Source organism: Staurois parvus, unplaced genomic scaffold (assembly GCF_062004578.1).
Source record: "Staurois parvus isolate SC_StPar_1 unplaced genomic scaffold, SC_StPar_1.0 ptg000126l, whole genome shotgun sequence".
Lineage (NCBI taxonomy): Eukaryota > Metazoa > Chordata > Amphibia > Anura > Ranidae > Staurois > Staurois parvus.
The window spans coordinates 286170-310128 of NW_028317922.1; the positions used below are offsets into that span (position 1 = coordinate 286170).

The 23959-nt window shown below is 40.6% G+C and overlaps 1 protein-coding gene across 1 annotated transcript in view; it reads left to right on the plus strand.

Annotated features, from left to right (window-relative positions):
• SCLY (selenocysteine lyase) overlaps positions 1-23959 on the plus strand; it is a 61557-nt gene that overhangs the window by 17113 nt on the left and 20485 nt on the right. The window contains exons 4-9 of the mRNA XM_089672325.1: positions 5816-5916; positions 9609-9774; positions 10942-11069; positions 12394-12558; positions 14763-14869; positions 19609-19645. Coding sequence (XP_089528451.1) covers positions 5816-5916; positions 9609-9774; positions 10942-11069; positions 12394-12558; positions 14763-14869; positions 19609-19645 — 704 coding nt within the window. The remainder of the gene's footprint in view (positions 1-5815; positions 5917-9608; positions 9775-10941; positions 11070-12393; positions 12559-14762; positions 14870-19608; positions 19646-23959) is intronic.

Consider the following 23959-nt stretch of genomic DNA (forward strand, 5'->3'; position numbering starts at 1 on the left):
GGGGAGGGACCTTCGGCACACAGTCTGTGATTGACAGCCTCTGTTCTGTTCCTGTGTGCTGTATGAAGGGGGTGTGTCCCTTCAATCCAAGCAGTTCTCAAAGCTCTGCAGTGTGTAATTCCAGCTCTCCACCCCCTATTTTCTGACGGCTCAGACAAGCTTTATAAATTAAGCACTTTGAACATATGTAGTGTAGATAAGACTGCAGATAAATACAGTGGAGATCGAAAGTTTGGGCACCCCAGCTAAAAATTTGTATTAATGTGCATAAAGAAGCCAAGGAAAGATGGAAAAATCTCCAAAAGGCATCAAATTACAGATTAGACATTCTTATAATATTTCAATAAAAGTTAGATTTTATTTCCATCATTTACACTTTCAAAATAACAGAAAACAAAAAAATGGCGTCTGTAAAAGTTTGGGCACCCTGCAGAATTTATAGCACGCACTGCCCCCTTTGCCAAGCTGAGACCTGCCAGTGTCATGGATTGTTCTCAATCATCGTCTGGGAAGACCAGGTGATGTCAATCTCAAAGGTTTTAAATGCCCAGATTCATCTGACCTTGCCCCAACAAACAGCACCATGGGTTCTTCTAAGCAGTTGTCTAGAAAACTGAAACTGAAAATAGTTGACGCTCACAAACCTGGAGAAGGCTATAAGAAGATAACAAAGCATTTTCAGATGTCAATATCCTATGTTCGGAATGTAATTAAGAAATGGCAGTCATCAGGAACAGTGGAAGTTAAAGCAAGATCTGGAAGACCAAGAAAAATATCAGACAGAACAGCTCACAGGATTGTGAGAAAAACAATTCAAAACCCACGTTTGACTGCACGATCCCTCCAGAAAGATCTGGCAGACACTGGAGTTGTACACTATTCCACTATAAAGAGATACTTGTACAAATATGGTCTTCATGGAAGAGTCATCAGAAGAACACCTCTTCTACGTCCTCACCACAAAAATCATCGTTTGAACTTTGCAAATGAACATATAGACAAGCCTGAGGCATTTTGGAAACAAGTTCTGTGGACCGATGAGGTTAAAATGGAACTTTTTGTCCGGAATGAGCAAAGGTACGTTTGGAGAAGAAGGGGCACAGAATTTAATGAAAAGAACCTCTGTCCAACTGTTAAGCATGGGGTTGGATCAATCATGCTTTGGGGTTGTGTTGCAGCCAGTGGCACAGGGAACATCTCACGAGTAGAAGGAAAAATGGATTCAATACAATTTCAGCAAATTTTGGATGGTAACTTGATGCCATCTGTGAAAAAGCTGAAGTGAAAGAGAGGATGGCTTCTACAAATGGATAATGATCCTAAACACACCTCGAAATCCACGGGGGATTAGATCAAGAGGCGTAAACTGAAGGTTTTGCCATGGCCTTCACAATCTCCTGACCTCAACATAATTGAAAATCTATGGATAGACCTTAAAAGAGCCGTGCGTGACAGACAGCCCAGAAATCTCAAAGAACTGGAAGACTTTTGTAAGGAAGAATGGGCAAAGATACCTCAAACAGGAATTGAAAGACTCTTGGCTGGCTACAAAAAGCGTTTACAAGCTGTGATACTTGCCAAAGGGGGCAGTACAAGATATTAACTCTGCAGGGTGCCCAAACTTTTGCAGACGCCATTTTTTTGTTTTCTGTTATTTTGAAAGTGTAAATGATGGAAATAAAATCTAACTTTTATTGAAATATTATAAGAATGTCTAATCTGTAATTTGATGCCTTTTGGAGATTTTTCTATCTTTCCTTGGCTTCTTTATGCACATTAATACAAATTTTTAGCTGGGGTGCCCAAACTTTCGATCCCCACTGTAGGTACAACATATGTAGGAGGACTTGTTTCATCTCTGTGTATCACCTGAAGCCAGTCATTTGTAAGAGTTTACAACCACTTTAGGCATTTTGGGAGTGGCTTAATGAAGGCAATTTAATAAAGATTTTTTTGAGCTCAGCACTAGTTAGTGTCACTAATACTGGTTTCTATTTATTTTTAGAAGCTTATTTCTGTGTTGCAGTTCACTCATATTGGAGATTACTAATTTATTGTACTATAAGCTGTGCATGGTCTGTGCCTGTGATGATGGCTATCACAGCTTAATCAAGCACTTCTGTGCTCTATTGTCCTACAGGATCTTCTGCTAATAACAGAATGTAGTGGGAGCTAACCCTGTGACCACCTGCTATTTGGCATGGTGCCTTAAAGTGTATCTAAACCCTAAAACAAAATGTATATTGCAGCTAAACAGTTCTTAGATGTAGCGGCTGAATTAGTTTTTTTGTTTATGCTTTTTTATGCTGCAAAGAACACACTTCCTGTCCCTTGGTGGCTACACTTATACTTCCACTACATCTATAGAAGAAGTTATGATTGTCACGTAAGCTGGACTTCAAACATATCTGTCTTTGTTCATCTGTATCACATGGTTGGTTGATGAGATTAGTAGTTTATCCAAGAAAGATAACACTCTTTGTGCCTTCTTTTCAGCTCACAAGGATGCTGCATTTCTGGCAAGACTGACATTTGTTTTCTGCGCTTGCTGAAAATGTTCCTAGCCCGAAAAAGAAAACTAATACAACCACCACATGTAAGGACTGGTAAACCTTGTTTTAGGGTTTAGAAACATTTTAAAGTGGTGATAAGCACAAAAGCAAACATTTATGATATTGCAGCATACCAATTCTTAGATGTGATGGCTGCATTAGTTTTTTTTTTTTGTTTTCTTTTCTTTATTTTCACCTAGTGATCTGGCCAGTAAGTCTGTTGTTTTTCAACAGAACAAGCTGTCTGAATATGTAGCAATTAGAGTGTTGAGACAAACATTTACTACTGACAGGGATGCTTACAATGATGCATTTTTATTTATTCATGTAAAACCTTTATTCCAAAAGCAGAAAAAATGTTTGATGTTACTACTTGTGTGAGCTGGAGTTTGGCTTCTATTTGTTGGTGTATTTAAGTCTGCTAATCTGCTGCTATCCAAAGGGGCCCCCTGTTCGCCCTAAAGTAGTTGTAAAGGCTCAAGGTTTTTTACTTTCATGCATTCTATGCATGAAGGTAAAAAACCTTTTGTGTGGAGCATCACCCCCAGCTCCTCTTAATACTCACCTAAGCCCCCTCTTGATCCAGCAATGTGCACTGGAGTCTCAGCAAGTCCGGGACTCCCTCTCCTCATTGGCTGTGACAGAAGCGAGAGTCATTAGCTCCCACTACTGTCAGTCACAGCCAGTGAGCCAAATTAGAAGAGAGAGGGGGTGGGGCCAAGCTGCTGCTTCATGTGTCAGTGGATACACTGAGCAGCGGGTGGCTCCATAGCAAACTGCATACTGTGGGGGCACCCGACAAGAGGGAGGGGCCAGGAGAGTCTGTGGGGGGATCCAAGAAGAAGAGGATCTGGGCTGCTCTGCGAAAACCACTGCACACAGCAGGAAAGTATAGACACATTTGTTATTTTTTCTACATACAAAATAAGCCTTTTGAATCACTTTAATCCAGAGTGGGGGCACTCTAATACAGGAGGTGTGTTACTGGGTAGATCACCAGGTGAAAACAAAGGAAAAAAGGCCTATAAAATGAAAACTAATGCATTCACTATATTTAAAGGGCAAATCCACTTTCGGGGAAAAAAAAATGGCAAAAAAATATATCTTTTATATATATATATATATATATATATATATATATATATATATATATACACAATTACAACACAAGTCATATTGTAATTGAATGTTATAAAAAAATTATCTTTCCTTTTCAATCTGCAACGCTGTAATTTTCTGTAAAATGCAATGCAATATGGTTACCTGGAGGTGTTCTGCACACAGATGGTGTACAGAACACCCCCCAGAAACATAGTTTCCTGCTTGTGTGATTGGCTCACTAATTTTCCCAGAGGTCTGCACTAACAGTCAGATTTTGCGCATCCACTGCAAAAAAAAAAAAAGGTCATTTTTGGTGAGATACCTCCAATAGGAAATCACATGTAAAGGGATGCAGACCCTGCAATTTTCCTAATTAGAACCCTGCTGGTGGAGCAGCTGACTGATAATTATAAAACCACTGTCATTAGATTTACTTTCCACATGGGCACAGACAGACAAACACCTCTTCAGAATAACAAAAGGTAGGAAACTGCAACAAAGTTTGTTAAAATCCATCCAATGTACATAGATCATCCAGATGGGAATGTTTTTTTTTCTCAACAAAAGTTGAGTTACTCTTTAACCATTAGTTGCCCGGCCAATGGCCGTTTGGCGGCTTCAAAAGTGCATCGGCATTCCGCAGTTTGCGGTAATGCAGAGCCTCGCAGCGGCGCGATCTGTCACCCGCCGTGTACCTCGGACACGGCCAATGACAGATCTGAGTACCGGCCCCCCGTTGCTGGTACCATGTGACCTGCTGTGACCAATCACAGCAGGTCACATGACAGTTGTATACAATGGATGGCTTCATTCATGCCATCCATTGTATACTAGTGCCTAGCTGTGAATGGTCACAGCTAATCACATGCACATGTCATGTGATTAGCTGTGACCATATCTCAGCTAAGCACAAAAAAAAAAACCTGAATGAATTGATTTCATTCAGATAAATGCTTGCTTATAGCAAAGTAATTCTTTGCTATAAGCAAATTGTGTAATAAAAAAAAAATATTGATCACTTCCCCAAAGTAGTACAATGTTACTATGGTAACATTGTACTACTTTGGTCATAGTAAAATATGAAGAAAAATCTTAAAAAAAAATAAAAAAATGTAATAAAAAATTAAAAATAATAAAAAAAAAAAAAATATATATATATATATTTTTTTTTTCATACTGTCACCAGTCAGTGTCCCTGTTCACCGCCATGCCAGTTATATGATGATGCTGTACTGCACTGGTGACAGTATGTAAAAAAAATAGTGAAAATAATTTTTTTAATTTTCCGAAAAATTATGACAAAAAAAAATACAACTTCAAAAAATTCGCCATTCCTCTTATGAAGTACGTCGGACTGTCTACTCTGCAAAAAGGGGTCATTTGGGGGATATCTGTACTGTTCTGACATTCTTGGACCTCAAGAAATTAGATTGGCTGTCAGTACTTCAGGATTGATCAATTTTCAGATCTATACCATAGTTTGTAAACGCTATAACTTTCCTACAGACTAAATAATACATCCTAATTTGGGTTATTTTCACCAAAGACATGTAGTAGAATACATCTCGGCCTAAATCTATGAAGAACAATTATTTATTTGTAAACTTTTATAACAGAAACAAAGAAAAACGTGTTTTTTTTCAAAATTTTTGGTCTTTTTTTGTTAATTTAGCAAAAAATAAAAACCCCAGCGGTGATTAAATACCACCAAAAGAAAGCTCTTGTTGTGTGAAGAAAATGATAACATTTTAGTTTGGGTACAATGTTGTATGACCGCGCAATTGTCATTCAAAGTGTGAGAGCGCTGAAACCTGAAAAATGGCCTGGGCAGGAAGGTGTAAAATTGCACGGTATTGAAACGGTTAAGGACTGGTAAGCTGCAATATATACATTTTTTGGTTTTGGGTTTAATGCTGCTTTAACCCATAGAAAGTGAACCACAACACTCTCCAGTCCTCCAGCAATGAATTGCTATTGCACAAATGATATCAATTTTTTGAAAAAACAAAAAGAAAGTGCTCTCAGAACAATTGAGCATTGAACTGATTAAAAGACTGTCAAAAGCAGCAGCTGGACTGTGTTCATCAAGTTGGAGATTCAGCTTTATACTGAGCAATACTATGAGGCTAAGATATTCTTTTTCTGTATCCATTTCATTTCAGGATGTATGGCCAAACAACTAATAGACAAAGCTCGGGCACACATTGCCAGCATGGTAAGAGGAAAACCAGGAGACATCATCTTCACCTCTGGAGGAACAGAAGTGAGTCCGTGAATAGCAATGTTTTTATGTAAATGTATTTCTAAATCTCTGGATTAAGACATTTGCAGTACTGAAAGCATATTCTTGATGCCAGGACAAAGTAGAAGCAGCAAGACACAAAATATATTTTTAGGTCAGTGTTTATTGTTTTATAGTAATATCTGTCAATTGTATACATTTGAGAAGCTATAACATGAATAGGACAAACATAGATGTCTTAGCTAGCACCTTCATTGCTAAAATGCATCTAGGTTATTAGAGATCTCCATTAACCCTTGTTAGCTTCTGGAAAGACTGCATATTGTACGCAAAACCAATTTTTAAATGTATTACTAGTTTTTTTTAAAAGTTAGCATTTGTCCCCATGGCATAGACCAGGGGTCTCCAAACGTTCTGAAGAAAGGGCTAGTTTACTGGTTTTCAGACTTTAAAGAGACTGGCCTTTGCCCTGTGGGAGTAAACTATGCCCAATCTTTGGTAGTAGGGGGAGAAATAGTTGTTGTCAATGGGAGGAATAGTACCCCATTGTTGGTGTCAGTGGAAGGCATTATGTCCCATTATTGGTGTCAGTGGAAAAATGAGTGTACCATTGTAGGTGCCAGTGGCAGGGATTATTCCCCATTCTTGGTGTCAGTGGTAGGAATAATGCCTCAAGGGCCAGATAAAGGCAAGCAAAGGGCTGCATCCAGCCCCAGAGCCATAGGAGACTACTGGCTTACACGGTTAAGCACATGGACAAGTTTGAAGTACTGAATCTATGCCTCCTTACATTTGTGAAAATAGATAAATGAGAGCCTCACCTCAATCTCTGCTTTACCAGACTATTTTATTCACACATCAGCAAAGTAGCTGCAGCCATGATCAGTCCACCCAAGGACCACCACCTTCTTAGGGCCAATTCACACCAGTGCGTTGCTCTGCGTTTTAGCACAGCTAAATGCAGATCAGCAGAAGGACATCTGAAAAACAATCATTTCCAGGGTGTCCTATTCACACCATAATACTGCGCATGCATGTCATCGGACGTCAAAATGTATATGAACAGAAGTCAGTGTGCATTAAAACACAAGGTAAATGGATGGAAATGTACATGCATTTTCTATACATTTTAGCGTAAGTCAGTGTGAATCTGACCTTAATTTGTTTTTCTGCAAATTGCTTGATTACAAGGATCCTCCACAATGATCCTTGTGATCAAGCCATGGTGAAATGCCTTAAGAAGGCAGTGTTTCTGGGGTGGACTGATCATGGTTGCAGAGATTTCTTCAATGACAAATGAAGACAAGCTTTTCTGAGCAAGCACCCAGCTAGCCAATAGAAAAGGCAGTCTGGAGTGGTGCTGTGGGTTTCAGACTGCTTCCTTACATTTATGGTTAGTGGACAATCTGTGACAGAAGAGCAGTCTGCTCAAGGTTACCTGCAGATCCTTGGGGATATCTTAGTCTTTTCCCTGATGTATCACAGTGTAGTGACACCTATGAACCCAACACAAGTGTTAGGTTGGCTCTGGTGATAAAGCCTGTGTGACAAACTCACTGCAAATGCACAAACAAAATTGTGGGATGCACGACGCCCAAAAAAGGTTCTGGAACCTTTTTACTCAAAAAAGTTATACTTCCCACGATTTTGCTTGCACAATCGTCAGGTGTTTGTCGCGCGGAAAAACGTACCGCAATCACAAACAGGTTTTTTGGTGCCATTGAAATGGCACCTCCAAACGTAATCGCGCATTTCGCATTGTCACACCGCGTTTTCAAATCGCGGGCAGAACCCCAGAGATTCCACCCTTGATTTGAAATGCCCTAATGTGAATGGAGCTGTAGTCTATTAGGGTGTTTGAAGGAAAAGACCTGCTAATTTGCTTACCATAGATGAATATACACTATATTGCCAAAAGTATTGGGACACTCCCAGGGGCAGACTGACCATTCGAGCACTCGGGCACTGCCCGAGGGCCCGGGGTCAGTTGGGGGCCCCATGAAATGCCCCTGGTACCATTTATAGGTTTTTTGGGTGTGATTTGAGTGTGGGCAAGGACACGGGCCCCATGATCCCCTATTGCCCGGGGGCCCCATGAGTTTTCAGTCCTCCCCTGGACACCCCTCTAAATAATTGGATTCAGGTGTTCCAGCCACCTTCATGGCCACAGGTGTATAAAATCAAGCACATAGACATGCAGACTGCTTCTACAAACATTTGTGAAAGAATGGGTGGCTCTCAGGAGCTCAGTGAATTCAAGCGTGGTACCATGATAGGTTGCCACCTGTGCAGAAGTCCATCCGTGAAATTTCCTTGTTACTAAATATTTCACAGTCAACTTTTAGTGGTATTAAAACAAAGTGGAAGCAACTGGGAACAACAGCAACTCACAACCACAAAGGGGTAGGCCATGTAAAATGACAGAGCAGGGTCAGCACATGCTGAAGCACACAGTGTGCAGAAGTCATCAACTGTCTGCAGAGTCAATATCTATAGACCTCCAAACTTCATGTGGCCTTTAGATTCAGAAACAGTGCATAGAAATCTTCATGGAATGGGTTTTCATGGCTGAGCAGCTGCATCTGAACCTTACATCATTAAGTGCAATACAAAGCGTCGGATGCAGTGGTGTAAAGCACACCGCCACTGGACTCTAGAGCAGTGGAGACGTGTTCTCTGAAGTGACCGATCATGCTTTTCTGGCTGACAATCCCATGGACGTGTCTGGGTTTGGCGGTTGGCAGGAGAACGGTACTTGCCTGACTGCAAGTGTAAAGTTTGGTGGAGGGGGAATTATGGTGTGTGGTTGTTTTTCAGGAGAGGGTTTGGCCCCTTAGTTCCAGTGAAGGAAACTCTTGAGGCGTCAGCAAACCAAGACATTTTGGACAATTTCATGCTGCCAACTTTGTGGAAATAGTTTGGGGATGGCCCCTTCCTGTTCCAACATGACTGTGCACCAGTGCACAAAGCAAGGTCCATAAAGACATGGATGAGCAAGTTTGGGGTGGAGGAACTTGACTGGCTTGAGTCCTGACCTCAACCCAATATAACACTTTTGGGGTGAATTAGAGCGGAGACCATGAGCTAGGCCTTCTCGCCAACATCAGTGCCTGACCTCACAAATGCGCTTCTGGAAGAATGGTTAAACATTCCCATAGACACACTCCTAAACCTTGTAGACAACCTTCCCAGAAGAGTTGAAGCTGTTATAGCTGCAAAGGGTGGGCCAACTCAATATTGAACCCTACGGACTAAGAATGGGATGCCATTAAAGTTCATGTGCGTGTAAAGGCAGACGTCCCAAAAAATCTGGGTAATGTTAATAGAGATTTTCTTAAATACATTTTGTTGGTAAATTTGAGTGAACATTTTTTTTTTTTACTTTTTTTTTTGTCAACCAAAAAGAGTTAAATTTTAAAATGTAAAATGGTGGGAAGAAAAATAGGGCTCAATAGATTAACATATGTAAATTTGAGGGAGGTTTACTAAAACTGGAGCACATAGAATGTGGCGCAGCTGTGTATGGTAGCCATAGCCAATCCGCTTCTAACTTCAGCTTGTTCAATTAAGCTTTGACAATAAAACCTGGAAGCTGATTGGTTTCTATGCAAAGCTGCCCCAGATTTTGCACAGTTCAGTTTTAGTAAATCTCCCCCTTTGTGTCACTGTTACTGTTCTCTCATCGTTTCAAACTGAGACCATCTCTATTCTAGGCCAACAATATGGTATTATTTTCGGCTGTGGAACAATTCAGTATGAGAGCCAAAGAAAGTTCCAGTAACAGCGTGGACAAGGCATTGCCACACATCATTACTACCAATGTGGAGCATGATTCTATTGTACTGCCTCTTCAACACCTGCAGAGGGCACACAGAGCCGGTACTTGTTTAATTGCTTCTAATGTCAATATAACCTTTACAGAAAATCTAGACATTGAACAATTCTGCCATTCCTGGTCTGTCACAGTACTGTACACCTGCTGGACCAACAAACTCCTGCCAAGCTTCTTAATGCTTATCTGTACAGCTTCAATACAGATGAGGCGTACAATGCACCCACATGACATGTACTCCTATACAATACAAGCACATTGTATATTCTAGATGATGCAGAAACATTTAAGTTTGATATATTTCAGCATTTCATTATGCTCATCAGTGCTTACTGAATATTTTTACTAAACAGTATGTAATAAACGGGGAGAAAATATAACTTTCTGTTTCAGACATATACAGTGGCTCTGCAATCAATAAAGCTTATCCGTCCTGCTCATTGGAGGGTTCTGGCTTTGATTCAGCTGGGAGCATGTTGGATCTATGTACATGGAAAGCAGGTGCACTGCCTTGCAGGCTGCAGTGTAATAAAATAATAAATGCACTTTTTTAACCTGCAAAATGTCATCCCCGCTGGGAGAATACAGCGATTATTGCTATGGGCTGTAGCAGCCGCTAGCAATAATCGCATGTAAAATCCATCAGGCTGCTTGTACCCAATTTGATTGATCGATAACCTTGGGTACATCCCGCCTGCCCATACATGTTGATCTGTCTATGGCCAGCTTTAGGGTGCTATCCAATTATGTGGAGATCCTGTGCAGAGAAAAATTACATAGGTTAAAAAAAGACACAAGTCCATCTAGTTCAGCCAATAGGAAAAAAAAGCTAATAGACACTTCCATATACACAATCATGTGCCAACAGTTGATCCGGAGGAAGGCAAAAAGGTTGTTTTTTACTCTCTCAGTTTAAAATATGATTTTGAGTGGGCCACCACCACTTCTCTTGACTGAGTGGACCGCCACCACTTATCTCAAACAGCCAGGATAGTGGATAGGACTATTCAAGAGCCATATCAGTGCGCTTATCAAGCCCTTGAATTATTTAGTCCCCAAAAAGAACTGACTTTAAACTGAATCTTATCGTTGAAGGAAGACACAGCTTAACCTTTGGGGTTTGTGCCTTAATTTGTTGTGCAGCTTTTTGTGACAGCTTCTTCTTATTTATATCATAATTTATATTATACCTTCTATGCTTATTCCTAATCCAGAGGTGACCTTTGTACCAGTATCCACTACTACGGGACGAGTGGAGGTTGATGATGTTATTGCAGCTCTTCGTCCTAACACATGTCTAGTGTCTGTCATGTTGGCAAATAATGAAACTGGTGTTATCATGGTAAGTAAAAGTTTGGTGACCTCCTAGTACTGGTTTTGATACATTTTCATATTTTTCTTTGTGGCTGTTCTTTTTGGTATGTGTACTTATTGTAAAATGAGGAATTCTTTATATGTGTCATGTAAACACCTGTAAACATTTCATGACCAAAGACCCATAATGCCTTGGAGCCCAGACCAAATTTAGTAGTATTAGCATGTGTCTATTATTTTACCATAACTCTGACTAGTGTGCTTCAGTTTTTTTTGTATGTTAATGATATAATTGTATTTGAGAATTAGAGTAATAAACAGAAGCACACTGTCATCTTTAGAATGAGGTGGCATCTGCAGGCTGAAGAGATTTATTTTGTGAAGGAACCTCTGTCCTGCATGTTATCATCATGATTGGCGGTTTTGTCGATCACTGACAAATAGCCTAAGCTGACTGGCTGAGATCAGCGTGTGAGGCAGAAAGAGGGTGCATATGAATTTTCAGCATGATAGTATATTCACTGCTGCCATCACTGTCATAGTGTTTTCTGTTGGAGAAATTCCCTTTACTTTGGTCTCAGACTAAACAGGAAGTTTTGGTTTTACAAACACTTTAACAATGTGTAATGTCACTAATATAAAAGAAAAAATAAATAGTTTAAGATGGCAATGCTCTTTTGAAGGACTAGGGTACCAACCAGTGGTGTTTTTAGGTTTTGTGCTGCCCTAGGCAACACAAAAATTGTGCGATTTTTTTTTTTTTTTTTTTTTTTTTTTTTTTTTTTTTTCTTTTTTCCCCCCATTCCAAGCCAGAATCTCCCCTCCCCCTCCCTCTCCCATCCAGAGCCAGCACCCTCTGCTCCGCAGTCCCCACACAGATAACAGATAATGGGCAGAGCCGAGCTCGGGCTGCTCCAAGGCAGCACTCACTGATCAGGCTACTTCCTCATCTGTCTGCTCGGATCCTCTTCTCTCCCCCCTCCGGCCTGTGTGTGCCCTACAGATCCAATGGCCACCGTCCTCTCGCAGATTGGATCCCATGTAGTGGAGACTGCTGCAAGCTTGCAAAAACTTAACAGCCCCTGTGTGCCACTGCCACACATGTGTCACTTCTGCCAGGGGGACGGCACCGCCCTCTAAAAAAAATGCCACCCAAGGAAAACGGCTTGTTTGCCTCACAGTAAATACGCCTCTGGTACCAACATTGCTACAAAATAGTTTTTCCATTTTGTGGATACCTTGAGTGCCTGTGTATGTAGGATTTGTTCAGCTTTGAGTTAATATACAGTATGTGTAAGTGCCATTGACAAGTGTCTGTTTTATTACCTGTATGTTGATTCCTACTTTTGCAGCCTGTGAGTGAACTGTCACAACGGCTTATGCCCATTTCCAGACAGCGTGTCAGCCAGGGCCTTCCCTCAGTCTTGTTACACACAGATGCAGCACAGGCGCTCGGAAAGATCAGTGTTGATGTTCAAGAACTACAAGTCAATTATTTAACCATTGTGGGACACAAGGTACAGCTAACAATTTATATTTATGTGTGAAATGTACAGAGCCATGAAAGGATCGTTAATCCTATCATGATCAAGAAACATGCACGTGCCTGGCCTGTTCTAAAGTGATTGTAAAGCCTGGAATTTTTTTTTTAAATCAGTAACCAGAATTTTATTTTACTAAAATAACAAACATGTTATACTTACCTGCTTTGTGAAATGATTTCACACAGAGCAGCTCCAAACCTCCTCTTTTCGGGTCCCCAGTCGGCATTCCAGGTTCCTACTCCTCTCTGTATGCCCCCATAGTAAGCCAATTGCTATGGGAGCACACGTGTGGGTTCGATCCTGAGCTAGGCTCCCCACCTTAGGAGCTGATTCACATATGTTCGGTGTGGATTGAAGCTCAGGTTTCACAGCTAATTGGCATAGTAGTTGTTCACAGGTTCATGTCAGGATTACATCAGGTTCAGGTCAGGATTAGCTCATGATCTTATCTTGTTCACACATATGCGGTTTAGAAACAGTTCCCTTAAAAATCAATAGTCTGTAATCCACACATGAATTGGACCACACTGCTCAGATATCGGACATGACTCTTTTTAAAACCGCACTGAATCCGCACCGCCAGTGCACCGGACATATGTGAACAGACACCATAGGAAGCATGTTATTTTACATGTCATGCGGATTGGATGCAGTTCAAACCGCATCCAATCTGCATAAATGTGAACGGGCACTAACCTGTTTGGAAAACTGTGGGAGCTAAACATCCTGCATGTGGGTGACAAAGGCTTTCGATGCTTGCTATATTTATCCTATGCTGTCACCATGTGACCTACAGATTGAGGTCCTGACATGCTGTGTGTTGATGAGCTTTTCTCCTTCAGTTTCATCACTTCCTAAGTAATCACCCAGCTATGCCCATTACTAAAAAAAACAGTCCCTGGAATTCATAAGAAGTTTGTAGATACTCTTTAGAACTCTGTCTCGCGGGAACATGACAAATGGCAGAACTTGTGACAGATTCATGTACAAATCAGTAAATTGCATATGAATCTGTATCCGACAGAACTATGGCAAGCATCTCTGCTGTGCCATGATAGATTTTTACAGGCAGAGAAGCCATTTGGAGAAGTTGGGAGAATAATGAAAGTGTATCAAATATCAGTCCAGAGGAACCTTAGGAAATTTTGTTGCAGAATCGCCCTAAAGATGCACCACGATATGTACATGCATGACACAATCGACAATTTACTCCAACTTGGAAGAGTTCTTATTACCTATTTACTTTAAGTAAAAGTTTCTCAATAGCTACTTGAGTTTGTTGCATGAATCAGTACTAACAAATAAAACACAGGGCTTTCACGAATGTGGTGCAAGGCTTCTGATACACCAGCAGAAATGTGTCGCAAAAACCCAAATTATGTACACTGAATGTAGATGTATGTCAGCCAGTGGATTCTTCCAAAGCCAATGGGAAGAAACCTTTGCAGTAGACCACTTGCCACACAACAAAATAATTGTTTGATTGAACAACACCACACAACTGTTTGTCCACTTTTGGACATTGTGGGGTTTATTTACTAAAGCTGGAGAGTCCAAAATCAGACTCCCTTCTGCATAAAAACCAATCAGCTTCTAACCTCAGCTTGTTCAATGAAGCTTTGGCAATGAAACCTGGAAGCTGATTGGTTTCTATGCAGAAGGGAGTCTGATTTTGGACTCTCCAGCTTTAATAAACCCCTGTTTGTCCATGACCTGTTCCTTTTTGATGATGATTTTCTTTTCTAGCAGTTAATTAAGGGCTGGTGTTGACAGCCTTTTGGTTTGTGTCAGTGGCATCGGTATGAGAAGCTTCTCTGATCATTCAGAATTTACTGACATTTGACATGCAGTTGATCTCCTTCTAATCTTGATTTTACTGCTTTTAAGTGAGTTTTGCAAAATGGAATGCGAAACTCATCTAAAGTGAACAAAAACCTGTCGCCATGGACCCTTAAGTCTGTTTCAACTGAATCAAGCTGTGTGTATTTTTATTAATTTTGTGTGATCTGGGCTCTTTTGCACACTAAGCTACTTTCAGAAAGAACTGGCAGCCAGTCATTAATCAGATTTTAACAGCTTTTAGCAAGCAGAAGCTGCTGTGAATTGCTGCACAATACTCCATTTGGCATCAAATTAATAATAGCTAGATTGTATTAAGATTATTTTGCTTTGTTTAGTTCTATGGGCCTCGTATTGGAGCTCTTTATGTACGTGGGATGGGGCACCAGACACCACTGCTGCCAATGTTATTTGGAGGAGGACAAGAGCGCAATTACAGACCAGGGTAAGCAGTGCTCAATTATATTGATGCATAACATATATACTTTGCATTGGAAGGTAGCGTACACCGTTTGACTATATAAACATATTAAACAAAAACTGAAAAGGAGCTAAATCTTATTAAACTGAGAGCATTTACATTAAGGAGACTTATCAATAACTTATAAGTTTTACAAAGGCCCACAGCCCTTTATATCATTCTCGCATTTTTTGGTGCAGGTGGTGTTGATACGCTATAAAGAGCAAATCAAACCAAGCGAACCTAGTCAGTACACTAATGATAGCCAGCAAGCACAGCAATGATGCTTAAATTAGAATGTTGACATAATTTGAGTTTTGTGTAATTCACCAAATCAGAATCTAGGAACCAGCTTACTTTGTAACTGGGAGTGTACTTCCTCTGTTGTGTATCTTGCTTCATCTCTGCTTCCTGTATTACCAGTTAGAGATGAACTTTAATTGTAGTCTCTCAGACTGGAAGGAACTTGTTAATACTGCCATATTTTGTACTTGAAGTTTTCCCTATGTCAAAGACTGCAAGAATTGAACAGTGGATGTGTTTGGGAATTCCTTTTCTACATCTCAGACAGGGATTTCTAGATCACCAGAATACATACAAAGGAAGTGCAGCGGCCTGGTACAGGACAGAAGTGCCTTGATAAAAACAGAAAACTTGAGCGTGAAGGCTGTTCTCCCTGTATGCATCACAAAGTTCTGTTTCCAGTTTTGACTTCAGTCTACCTTTATGCTTACCAAAAGAGGCACGTTTTTATTTCTTTTCTAAACCAATTTGCATCTGTTACTTTAATCCCCAAATCTACTGTATCTCCAAATCATCATTTTAGGTATTCTCCATTTAGGGTATAAATAGTACAAAAAAAAGGTTAGACAGCCATGTCTCATCCTGTGTGTAGAAAAGAAGGTATTACCAACAAAGCAAACACAAATCTTCCAGTGCCGCTTACATTCGAGCACAAAATACATGCATATGTTCATCCCAAATATAAAAACAAGCGGCATAATAAGCTGAACTGAGACAAATGTAACAAAAAAGTGAAATCATCCGGAATAGTGAGTGCTAACTTACGCTGTAAATCATAAACATGTCAGCCACAACCTGGTCAAAGGCTGGAGCAAAAAGAAAGGGTCAGTAAACAAAAACCTCACCGAATGCTAAGTAGAGGATATAGCGGTGGGAGAAAAAGATCAGGGTTGTTGGTGAGCCTGGACAAAGTGTTTGAAGGAGAGATCTGCTAAGCCTAGCAATGCTGTGTCTAAGCTGGAGGAGGGCACGGTTGATCCTGAAGTGTAGTGCCTCCAGGATGCCCAGGTAGAGTTAAAGCAGTCCTGAGTACCCTTACATGTGGCAATCCACTCATCAGCCTCCATTATGTCCATCACCTTCCCAATCCAATCTCCTCGGCTTTGGACATGTGACATAGGATAGGAACAAGGCGTTTTCAGCATTGAGGAGGTGAGGGAGAGCTCTACGTTTGTAGTGCGAAAAAGGTATAGTGGGGGCATGAAGCAAAAGGGGAGATCTATGTGCAGAATCTCTGCTATGTGGTCCCTGATACCCGCCCAGAAAGACGATAGCACAGGGCACTCCCACCAAATGTAGAGGAATGTACCTTTTTGGTTGCATCCTCTCCAGCAATGGTCAGAAATGGACGGGTAGATTTGGGCAAGTGTAGTAGGTACACGTTACCATCTTTTCAACAGTTTGTAGCTATTCTCCTTAGTCTTAGTGTCTACAGAGCTGGCGTGCGTCAGCCGATATAGATGCATCAGTAAACGCACACTGGAGTGTGTTGGGGGCAACCGAGGTAAGCAGCTTGTAGAGAACTGAAATCATATGTAGGACTGGGTCCCTGGCAGCCCAGAGGTGCTCGAAGTTTGTAAGGGTAGGCCTAATCTGAGTTAAGTGGATATGTGTGAAAAAGAAATGGCAGAGCTGGTAATATTTCCAGAAATCTAAAGGAGAGCCACCAAACCACTCCCTAAGAGAGGCTAACAAGGCCAGGTTACCTCCCTCCATGAAATGAGACAAGCTAAAGTCCCCGTCCTGCACCCACGATCCAAAATAGGAAAATAGCTCCCCGGGAGGGGGGACCATGGGAAACCCCTTACTGGTGACTATAGTGTAGGTTGTAAGTTATGGACTTTGTAGGTACATACGAAACACTATACGCAATGTTTAAACAATATCATTTATTAACACACATATAAAAAGCAATTATTCCAGAATTAAAAATTCAGTTTGTGGAATATAGTGTGATTCCCACGAAAACATAATGCAGTAGAGGCACCCAATTGGAATATGTTGTAATGGGTACCCAAATTTGATAACCAGGTCCTCATGCGGGGGTTCCACTGTCCACAATTTGCTCAGCTCTACATGTTTTGTGATTGAGATCACTTCTTCAGGAGATATTATCTGCGTATAAGAAAAACACATACAATAATGCAGGACTTGAAATTTCCATTCGCCTGCTCGCCAATGGCGAGTGGAAATTATGGTGGGGGCGAGTGTGTCCCCCAGGGCCGTCTTGCTGAGCAGGCTCTGAGCTCAGGCCAGATCTGTCATTGGCACTGTGAGCCGTCAGACTGCTCAATAGCTGAGCGCAGTGAAAGCAAAGGAAGGAGTGTGTGCTGTGCTCTCTGCCTCCCCTTAGAGTGCAGTACTCAGATCTGTGAGTGAACAGCGCAGTACTGCAACTTTTTATGGGGGGGGGGGTGTACGTGTACATGTGTGTGTGTTTGTGTGTGTCTGTGTATGCATGTACAATTGTACATGTGTCTGTGTGTATGTACATGTGTGTATGTACATGTGTGTATGTACATGTGTGTATCTGTACATGTGTCTGCGTATATGTACGTGTATGTGTGTGTGTGTATACATGTGTCTGTGTGTGTGTACATGTGTATGTGTGTGTGTATGTTTGTACGTACATGTGTCTGTGTGTTCATGTGTCTATGTATGTATGTACATGTGTCTGTGTGTGTGTACATGTGTCTGTGCGTGTGTATTTCTGTGTATGTATATGTATCTGTGTGTATGCGTGTCTGTACATGCCTGTGTGCGTATACATGTGTGTGTGTACATGTGTCTGTGTGTGTGTGTGTGTGTACATGTCTGTGTATGTGTACAGGTGTCTCTGTTTGTGTGTGTTTATTGGTGGCGAGTAACTCTAAGGCCTGGATAGTAGCTCAGGACTTGAAATTTTAAGCCCTGCAATAATGTGTATGCATAATAATCCTTTTTATGTACAATATGAGCGTGACAAAAATAGTACACTTACTAAAAATAGAAATGCATCATACAAGAAGGTACACACACTCCTAAGGTGGGAAATGGTCTCTAAGGTAGATGCGGGGGTGCACAGCAAACTGAGGGGAGACAAACGCATTGGACCCATGTATCCCAAATATATTCAAAAAGTTCTTAAATCTCCACTGTACATTAATTTGAGTACTTGAGCAGTACTTAGTGCCTCCTGGGCTGCTTTATGATCCTTCACAGAGGGCCTATAAGACAATAAAACTAATTGATATGTAAATCTCCACTTTACATTAATATGAGTACTTGAGCAGTACTTACAGAGGTCTCCAATGGTTATGGGTACTTGTGGCTCAACACTGCATGTGTGCTGCTCTTTGGCATGTCGCATGTTGCCAGGGCAACCGCTGGACGGGCCTTCCGCCCATCCAGATCTGTGGCCAACCCCAGGGTGTATGCACCAGTTGGGAGTTTGGGTACCCATTACAACATATTCCAATTGAGCACCTCTACTGCATTATGTAATCAGGGGTATCACACTATATTCCACAAACTTAATTTTTATTTTCTGGAATAATTGCCTTTTATATCTGTGTTAATAAATTATATTGTTTTAATATTGAAATGGTGTTGCGTATGTGCCTACAATGTCCATAACTTACAACCTACACTCTAGTTCCGATTTAGATTAAGGCACTTAAATATAACCTTTTCATGTTTGTGAAGCACCCTTTTCTCAGGGGGCTATCCTAAAAGTGAATTTACACTTTTGCAGTCTAATATGAGAAACCCTCTTTATATGCTTGTTATGCGTTCCCATTTACACAGCATACCTAAACATATCATTTTTTTTTTTCATATTTCTTACTTTTTAGATGTTTCTGAGGTTAAGACCTCATGGCAGATTGAAAACATTTCTGAGCAATCTTAAACTGTCCCAGTCCCCACATAGCTATCCATTACCATACAATGCAGATGGTCAGCTTCAAAATCTTTAACCTTTTGTTAAAATAGACAGTGTTCAAATTTTGTTGACAATTGATAGGGAGATCTGCCAGAACAGTACAAACAGGTTTAATTTTGGTACAAATTAACTCCCCTAACCCCCCCCCTTACATTCCACGGGAAAGTTGATTTTAGGAGTATTATGTAGCAGCAAGTAAAAAGCTAAGCAGCGTTTTTATATTTTTTAAAGGAATGCTATGTGAATAGGAGCATGTAGCAAGTATTAAGCAGGTGTTATCCCAACTTGGCTGCAAAACTCAAAATAAACTTTAATTGATTTTTTTTTAGCATGCTGGCAGGTCACTATGACCAACACTGCAGACTTTTTTGTCATATCATAGTATATGTCATTCATAAAAAATAATCAACGTAATAGTCTGGTAAGAAAATTCAGCATAATTATGGATGATCGACTTTTATGTTTCTTGTGTCTCCTTGACATCTGTTCTCTTCTCCAGGACAGAAAATACACCAATGATCGCGGGGCTAGGCAAGGTGAGGTTGGATTTCTTCTTCAAAGCAAAGGCAGTGCAATTGGTAGTTAATATGTATAACCAATAGGAATCCATCAATTAATGATTTCTTTAGTTGATGGCACAAGATTAAAAGCAAAGCTGATTGGTTGTTATGGACTAATTTAATCTGAACATCACCATTGGTCTTTGAATTTTCTTGCTGAAGAATCCCGACTGTATGCTGTGTATATTTAACACTGAATACACACTACCTTATTATTATTATTATACAGGATTTATATAGAGCCAACAGTTTGCGCAGCGCTTTACAATATAACAGGAGACAGTACAATCACAATACATTTCAGTACAGAAGGAATGTGAGGGCCCTGCTCGTGGAGCTTACAATCTAAATTGATTCCTATAGTGGCTTTGTTTAGCTGCGTACAAAACTTTACACTGCTTTTCAGAGAACCCTAGACATAAGCAGTTAAAGCGATAATAAAGCAAAAAAAAAAAAAGTTTAAATGGACTCCCTGCAGGTCTGATTCATGATGTACTAGTATGCACAGCATACTATCACATTGTGACAGTCTTACTTGTCAAATGATGGAGCCATCAGGCACTTGCATCTTTGCCCAGTCTTCCTTAGGAGTTCAGCTCTTCAGCCATATGCATTTCCTTTAAATTGACACTGTCACCAGAAACAACATTCAAAGCACATTAAATGAATGTCTTAGCAAAGGAGCACATAGTGTTGCTTGCTGCCCTGTGACAATCCTTACCCTCTTTGCCTTTGCTGTGCGCAGTTGTTTCTTCTGCTGACCTCACCACTACTGTGTCCTTGATTGATGTAGAGATCTGTAGGAGGAACCACTGAGCGCTGCATATGTCACAGGCGATCGACACTTCCAAAAGTGTCGATTTCAGAAGAAACTTGAGTCACTCTTCTACTGGAAGAGTGTTGTTCAGTGGCGATAACAGCAGGAGGGGTAAGTATATACTCTTTTCTTTGCAGGTGCAACTCTGTTATGAAAGCTACATTTTTATGAAAGAGTCACTTTAAGCATGTGGCAAGGCAGATGTCTGAGGTGTATAATTTCATATTTATTCAATCAACATGTGAATAATGTCATATTTCTCTAGTTAGGTTTTTGTTTTAAAGTTGAACTTTACCTGTAACAACTTGATAAAAAATAATATTCTTTAGCAAGGAACATACAGTGCTTTGAAAAAGTATTCATATCCCTTGAAATTTTCCACATTTTGTCATGTTACAACCAAAAATGTAAATGTATTTTATTGGGATTGTATGTGATAGACCACATAATTGTGGCACATAATTGTGAAGTGGAAGAAAAATGATAAATTATTTTCAAAAATTTTTACAAATAAATATGTGAAAAGTGTGTTGTGCATTTGTATTCAGCCCCCCTGAGTCAATACTTTGTAGAACCACCCTTTGCTGCAATTACAGCTGCAAGTCTTTTTGGGTAGGTTTCTACCAGCTTTGCACATCTAGAGAGTGAACATATTGCCCAATATCCTTTGCAAAATAGCTCAAGCTCTGTCAGATTGGATGGATGGCATTTGAGAACAGCAATTTTCAAGTCTTGTCATAGATTTTCAATTGGATTTAGGTCTGGACTTTGACTGGGCAATTCTAACACATGAATGTGCTTTGATCTAAACCATTCCATTGTAGCTCTGGCTGTATGTTCAGGGTAGTTATGCTGGAAGGTGAACTTCCTCCTCAGTCTCAAGTCTTTTGCAGACTCCAAAAGGTTTTCTTTTAAGATTGCCCTGTATTTGGCTCCATCCTTCTTCCCATCAACTCTGACCAGCTTCCCTGTCCCTGCTTAAGAAAAGCATCACCACAACATGATGCTGCCACCACCATGTTTCACGGTGGGAATGGCATGTTCAGGGTGATGTGCAGTGTTAATTTGTGCCACACATAGCGTTCTGACTAGAGTACCTTCTTCCACATGTTTGCTGTGTCCCCCACATGGCTTCTTGCAAACTGCAAACAAGATTTCTTATGGCTTTCTTTCAACAATTGCTTTCTTCTTGCCACTCTTCCATAAAGGCCAGATTTGTGGAGTGCACGATTAATAGTTGTCCTGTGGACAGATTCTCCCACCTGAGCTGTGGATCTCTGCAGCTCCTCCAGAGTAACCATGGGCCTCTTGGCTGCTTCTCTGATTAATGCTCTCCTTTCCTGGTCTGTCAGTTTAGGTGGACAGCCATGTCTTAGTAGGTTTGCAGTTGTGCCATACTCTTTCCATTTTCGGATGATGGATTGAACAGTGCTCTTGTGAGATGTTCAAAGTAGGGATGCACCGAAATTTCAGCCACCGAAAGTTATCGGCCAAACATAAAATGCCGATAGGAAAAATTTAGCCAATACAGGAGACTGTGTATACTGCAGATGTGAGGGGAAGTGGGGGGGGGGGGGACAGCTGAGAAAGGCAAGAGAGGAGCAGTGTATACAGTGATCGGCTGTCAGTATATTTTAGTGCCGGTTTTTAAATGTAATTACCTTCTTTTTTTTTTTTCTTCACTATGGCTCAAAGAATTAGCTGTCACTTTCCCCCCAGCTAAAAGAAACAGAGTTTCCTTTTAGTTTCTTCCCTGATATAAAAGAAACAAAGTTTCCTTTAGCTCCGTGGAAAGTAACAGCTAATTCTTTGAGCTATAGTGAAGAAAAAAAAAAGCTGGCAATTGCATTTAAAAATCAGCACAGACATATAGGGGTTTATTTACTAAAGCTGGAGAGTCCAAAATCAGACTCCCTTCTGCATAGAAACCAATCAGCTTCTAACCTCAGCTTGTTCAATGAAGCTTTGGCAATGAAACCTGGAAGCTGATTGGTTTCTATGCAGAAGGGAGTCTGATTTTGGACTCTCCAGCTTTAGTAAATAAACCCCATAGTGACAGCCAGTGAGGGAGCCTCTCTGTATACACTGCTCCTCTCCTACCCCCTCCTTGCACACACTGCCCCCCACCCTCTCCCCCCTACAAAGAGAACCTGTCACTCATATGCTATCACATAGGGGACTATTGGTCCCCTATGTGATAGCAATAAAATCATAAGTTTAAAAAAAAAAAATATGAAAGTAGAAAAAAATACAAAACAAAATAGGAGCTTCCCAGATACGCAGACAGTTTGGTTTCAGTTCGGTTTTCGGCCACATGCATTTTCATTTCAGTGCACCACTAGTTCAAAGCTTGGGATATTTTTTATAACCTAACCCTGCTTTAAACCTCTCCACAACTTTATAACTGACCTGTCTGGTCTGTTCCTTGGCCTCCATGATGCTGCTTGTTCACTAATGTTCTCAATGCTCTGAGAGCTTCACAAAAAAAGCTGTATTTATACTGAGATTCAATTACACACAGGTTAATTCTATTTACTATTTAGGGGACATCTGAAGGCAGTTGGTTCCACTAGATTTTAATTACTGGTATTAGAATAAAGGGGGCTGAATACAAATGCACACGATACTTTTCAGATATATATTTGTAAAAAAGTTTAAAAACCATTTATTAACTTACTTCCACTTCACAATTATGTGCCACTTTGTGTTGGTCTTTCACATAAAATCCCAATAAAATACGTTTACGTTTTTGGTTGTAACATGACAAAATGTGGAAAATTTCAAGGAGTATGAATACTTTTTCAAGGCACTGTACATACCACAATAATAATTATACTACCAAAATTAATGTGTGCCGTTAATTACCTTCAGCATTGTTCCTGTTTCTTCTTAATGGAGGCTGCCATTTTGCTGGAGCCCGAACCCCTGAACAGTGGTAAATCTTGAGGCTGTCAGCAGATCAGGTTCTACAGTTTCAGTACAGTGCCAAGAAATAGAGAGCAACTTAGCATGCACAGAACAGAGTGAGACAGAGTATTACTGCATTTTAAACAGCATAGGCACTGATTTTATTGTCTGCAAAAGCAGCCAGCCTGAAGTGATCTAGCAGGACTTACTTTTCTGACTATAGTTCCACTTTAAGTAGAGTTTCTTACAAGTGAGCAATGATGCTTACAAAAGCCAAACCAACAAGGGAGAGGAGAAATCGCTTATCCTATAACAGCCCTCAACACAGTACAGTGGATAGTGCAGAGAGATATAGCAGTTATTGCTGGGTACATATAGGAAGTATCAGTGATGTGAGAGGAGGAAATTACTCCACAGTGACATTACATCCTCCAACAGTGCTGCTGCAAAGCTTCCAGCCCCCCCGGGGAGACCCCAGCGCCCACAGCTACCCCCAGAAACTTCATCCCTTGCAAGGCCACCAAGTTTGCTACAGAGCCACTCAACCCCCTCTCCCAGTTGCCCCC